We start from the raw sequence: 5,516 nt of genomic DNA, 5'->3' as shown, positions 1-5,516 counted from the left end.
CTATCTATCTATCTATCTATCTATCTATCTATCTATCTATCTATCTATCTATCTATCTATCTATCTATCTATCTATCTATCTATCTATCTATCTATCTATCTATCTCCGAAAAGCACTCTTCATATATTATTAGATTTGTAATGAATAATATATAATATGGGAACTAACTATTCGACTCAAGTCAAGGTCCCAATAGGTTATTTAATACCTATAAACTTTCATACTGATTCATTTCATTCTCTATTTATTTCAGATTCCAATCACAAGTCGAAAGTAATTTCAAATTGATAAAACAAAACGATATAGGACAAATACATCATGAATTCTTGACCTTCAAAGAGAAATTAGCAGCAGAACAGGAAAGTGTACTACTGCATAATTATTCGGAACAAGAAGAAAAGTAAGTTTTAAATAATATCGTACTAGAGAAGAACGGAAACTTCATAACTATAATTACAGACGTTTATTATACATAAAATCTTTGGAGGAAAAAATCAAATCTGAAGATGTTAAGGAAGAAGAAACTTTGGCCCACATAAAAACTCGAGCAGATGTCTTTGTCATATTAAGATATACACTTTGGAATTTATCTGACATCCTAAGATATGTAGATCGTCCACCCAAAGTGTACAGTATTAAATATCCTAATACTTATTTAAAATTACCTTTGTTGAAATTTGAAATGTTGACCATGAGAGCCTGTGCTCCCGAACTATTCGAGGAGGATAGTGAGTAAAAGTAAGTTTTAAAATATATTTAATTTGATATTGTTATATTTGCAGCTAAATTGATATTAACATTGGTCGAGAAAAAACTTCGGACTTTAATGAAGGGCTTTAGTGAACTTACTGCGCCCAGAAAACCCAATGCACCGCCCTTGCAAACTCTTCAGGAGTTATGGGAAGAGTATCATGTAAATTTCTTAACTAGCAAGGAAACTGATGAACAGCAAGAAGATATGGATCAGAAACCTTTATTACCGGAAGATGACTTGTTTGAAGATTCTAAAACTGTGCATAATGTACCGAATCGTAAACAGATCAAATTACAAAGTGCCAAGATTGTGGACGAACTTTCGAAAAAGGAAGATTAATTGAAATTGGTTGCAAGTAACTGAATCATTTTGTATGATTTTTTATAAAAAAATATATTTTTAAGATTTTTTTATACAAAAATATATTTTTTATATAATAACTTTTTTTTAAAAAATCAAGCTTTTTTACTTTAAATTTTTTAGAACAAATTTGGATGATATATCAGTTATCAACATGGTTTACCATTCAAAATTATATTTACGAATTCAATATTCTCTCTGAATTTTATAAAATCAAGCTCATATGTAGGCATTAGTCCCAAAACTACAAATCTGAATAAAATTCAGTACATTATTGGACTTGTGACAAATCAAATTTAAAATTTCAAAATTTTTCATTCAAATGGAAATCGAATTTCTATAAAAGCACATATTTTCTATTTTTTTTACTTTTTTATAATTTTTTTATATTTTTTTACATTTTTTTATATAAAATAGTATTTGAAGATTTTTGGCAATATTTTAGACAAAATATCTGGACTTGGATTTAAGTTAAAATTTCTATAAAATATGAAAATGAAAATAAAAGATAAACAAGTCTTAGTCCTTAAGCCTGTACGTCCAATACCGGTGGGACATCATGGATTTTTCGGTAAAGCTTTTGTTAAACAGCATATGATGATCGATGAACGCTGGACTCCCGATTCACTGACTCAGGAGTTTGAAAAAATGGGCACGCTGTTGAAAAAACATACGAAATTCAATGCTTTGGAGAACAAAGTAAAACATAAGGCATCGGTCAAGACATATCATACGTTGCAGAAACAATGTCGAGAAGGACGTTCACATTTAAAACTTCTACAGACGGGAGATCCCCAAAAGATTCGGAATATATTCAAGGATCATCGCTACATGCAGCGTTTGTATCAGAAAATGCCTTTGCACTTGGCAATAGAAAATATTAATCAGCGAACATTTGTCATGCGCAAAGAACGTGATCGTTTGGAATGTCGCTTAGAGAAACTGAAAAGTATCTATGAAGAAAAACTATTGGAAAAAGGTAGTATGGAGAATCGAATAACTTATGAAAATGAATTTAAGTTGGAGGAGGAGTTACGCAGCCGTGATTTAGAGAAAAAACTGGGTAATTCTGAAATGCGCCTTAAAGCGGTAATGGCTATAAATTCTACTTACAAAAGGATAATACAGATATTACGTCACGATCAAATCTTCTATGAACCCATATTACTCTCTTTGGATAGAGACATTCAGGATCAGTCGCAATTTATAAAACATATTTTACAATTGGGCTCACCGGCTCTGATGCGTTTTAAGGAATTGGGAGAACAATATAGAGTAAGTATTTTGTAATTTTCTTATATGAGAATAACTAAAAATATTTCATTATTTTCAGATAATAGATGACAGGGCTCGTAAAAGTAGTCGTATGAGCATACAACAATGTAGCAATTTTCGTAAAATTAGCACCAAACTCCATCACAGAGAACCCAAACATCATGATATTGCTTATAGAGTAAGACGTTATGTTAGGGAAACTAGAAGTATGCTGGATTTGAAAGCTAAATTTGAAGAAGTCGAAGAGGTTATTAAGAAGATAAAAATTGCTACTTTATGTTCTCAAGAAGAAGATATTTATCCAAGGTTGGTCATGTTAATTTTAAAGAAATTCCTTTCGCCAGCAATGAAATTCCTTTTACAGTTTTTAAAGTCATTAATCTGAAAAGTCTCAAGTAAAAAACTGTATAGTCTATAGTTTGAGGTATAGTTTATAGTGGTATATTCTGTATATTATTTGGACAATTGTCTAGGGATATATTTTAGACTATATTATGGACAATAGTGTAGTTTATAGTCTGAACTGTAGGCTTATCTATAGTATGGACTGTAGTTTAGTCTATAGTCTGAATGATCTATAGCTCGGATATAGTCCAGTATATATCTATATTTTATTCTATATTTTGGACAATAGTCTACTGGCTGGTCAATAGTCGGGATCTATATGTCTGAACTGTAGTCTAGTCTATAGTATAGTCAATAGGCTAAATTGATCTATATCCTGCATGTAAAATGACTACTGCCTAGAGATATATTTTAGTCTATATTCTGGACAATATTGTTCAGATCTAATAGTCAGGATTTGGTTAATAGTAGGGATCTATAGCCTGGGGGGTTACTCTCTATTTCGATTCAAAACAAAAAGTTTTCAAAACACAATAAATTCGAAATGTTTTTAATTCGAATCGAGTTACAGAGTAACCCCTCTGGACTACTTTCCAATATATAGTCTATAGTTTGAACTATTATCTAGTATATAGTTAAGTCAATAATCTGGACAGCTGGTTAGTAGTATGAGTCTATATTCTGGGCAACAATCCAATATATAGTCCGGACTATAGTCTAGTATATAGTCTGGACCCTAGTCTGTAGACAAGACTATAGCCTAGACTATAGTCTGAACTATACTGAACTATAGTCAAGTATTGTCTATAGTGTGGACTATAGTCTAGTATATAATCTGAACTATAGTCTGTATATAGTCAAATAAATAGTCCCAACTGTAGCCCGCACTATAGTCTAGTCCATATTCAGGACAATATTGTAGTCTAATATTCGGGATCTATAGTCTGGACTACAATCCATTATATAGTCTATAGTCTGAATTGTAGTCTAGTTTACAATCTGTACTATAGGCAAGTCAACAGTCTGGACTATAGTTTAATCTATAGTCTGGACATCTTGGCCTGTAGTATAAATCTCTAGTCTGGACTATAGTATAGTTTATAATCTAAATTATAATATACTCTATAGACTGGACTATAGTCTAAACTATAGTATGAACTATACCCAGTTTATAGTTTGAAATGTAATCTAGTATTGTTAATAGTGTGATCCATAGTATAGTATATAATCTGAACTATAGTCTGTATTATAAGCATGTCAATAGCCAAGACTATAGCTCGCACGATAGTCTAGTTTAGTTAACAGTCTACACTATAATTTTTCTATAATCTAGTATAAATAGTTTGTGTCGACATTTTGGAATAGAGGACACAATTATTATAGGTCAATTCAGAATATAGACCTTTCAAATTCGGAAAGGAATTTTATTACTGATAATGGAAATTTGTAAAAGATTTGGTTTAAAAATGTATATCTTCCATATGTACAGAATCAAATATCAGATGAATAATAATACAAAGTTGAATTCAAAAATAGAAAACGATATTTTGGGGCACGAAGTATTGGAGACGAAACAAAAATTTGCCGATGTATTACATGGGGTTTTAGTTAATAATTTATCTGAGGAGGGAATCGCGTAAGTTTTATAAATTTAGTATTTTCAAAATTGTTTTCATAATTCATCTATTTTCACTTACAAAAAAAAAGTCGTTTGGAAAAAATCAAACAACTTAAAGAAGCTATTAAAATGGAGGATGATTTTCAAGAGAAGACATTGGCCCACATTAAAACGCATTCCGACTGTTTTGTCTTATTACGATATACTTTATGGAATCTTCATGACATAATGAAATACGTAGGACATAGAAGATTACCAAAACTTAAATATCCTGTGGAATATCTCAAATTACCTCTGCTAAAATATGAAATGTTAACATCTAAAGTCTGTGCTCCCGATCCTTTTGAGGAGAATGGTATGTGAATTGGATGCAAATCGTATGTTCAAATATTTCATAAGTATATATTTTTAGTGTCGCAATTATTGCATATAGTTAAATCAAAACTTAAATTATTAATGAATGCTTTTGGCACCGATTTGTCACGTGACTCTATAAATGTTCTTAAAAATACTTATTGTAATGAAATGTTAAGTGGCGTCGATAATGATTCACAAATTATACAAGATTCACGTTTTAAAATTCACGAAGAAGATGATTTGATAGAAGAAGTGAAATCGTATCAAAAGATTTTAAATCGTCGTCAAATTAAAACGGCAAGTGCTCGTCTAGTGGAGGAGTGTATAAAAAAGAATGACTGAAGAAACCTAAATGAAACATAATTTTTCTCATGATTTATTGAGGGAAATGTGATTCATTTAGGGCATCTTGTTGTTACGTACGTTTCTTAAAAGAATCTAATGATTCGAAACATATTTAGAAGTTTTAATTTAAGTCTAATACTTGTGTAAATTTTAATTAATAAATTAAAAAATTTAAAAATAAAAATATTTCTAGACTAGGCTATATACTAGACCAGACTCGGGTCCAGCTCGAGCGGTTGAAGGGGGAAACTAAACTATAGACTACACTATCGATTAGACTATAGACTAGACTATAGACTAGACTATAGACTAGACTTTAGACTGGACTATACACTAGACTATAGACTAGACTTTAGACTAGACTATAGACTAGACTATAGACTAGACTATAGACTAGACTATAGACTAGACTATGGACTAGACTATGGACTAGACTATAGACTAGACTATAGACTAGACTA

General features: G+C 30.8%; 2 protein-coding genes across 2 annotated transcripts in view; both read left to right on the top strand.

Annotated features, from left to right (window-relative positions):
- LOC111681180 overlaps positions 1 to 1,214 on the top strand; it is a 9,497-nt gene extending 8,283 nt beyond the window's left edge. The window contains exons 4-6 of the mRNA XM_023442905.2: positions 255 to 401; positions 461 to 729; positions 784 to 1,214. Coding sequence (XP_023298673.2) covers positions 255 to 401; positions 461 to 729; positions 784 to 1,094 — 727 coding nt within the window. The 3' untranslated portion in view covers positions 1,095 to 1,214. The remainder of the gene's footprint in view (positions 1 to 254; positions 402 to 460; positions 730 to 783) is intronic.
- Positions 1,215 to 1,461: 247 nt separating this feature from the next.
- On the top strand, positions 1,462 to 5,235 carry LOC111681166. The gene is made up of 5 exons (XM_023442889.2): positions 1,462 to 2,390; positions 2,449 to 2,696; positions 4,225 to 4,371; positions 4,443 to 4,708; positions 4,766 to 5,235. The coding sequence occupies exons 1-5, from the start codon at positions 1,605 to 1,607 to the stop codon at positions 5,050 to 5,052; spliced, it is 1,734 nt and encodes a 577-aa protein (XP_023298657.2). The 5' UTR covers positions 1,462 to 1,604; the 3' UTR covers positions 5,053 to 5,235.
- Positions 5,236 to 5,516: the final 281 nt, after the last annotated feature.

This window comes from Lucilia cuprina, chromosome 4, assembly GCF_022045245.1.
Source record: "Lucilia cuprina isolate Lc7/37 chromosome 4, ASM2204524v1, whole genome shotgun sequence".
NCBI classification, from domain to species: Eukaryota; Metazoa; Arthropoda; class Insecta; order Diptera; family Calliphoridae; genus Lucilia; species Lucilia cuprina.
Note: the sequence above shows the minus strand (reverse complement) of the source record. Positions and strands in the feature narration are given on the sequence as shown.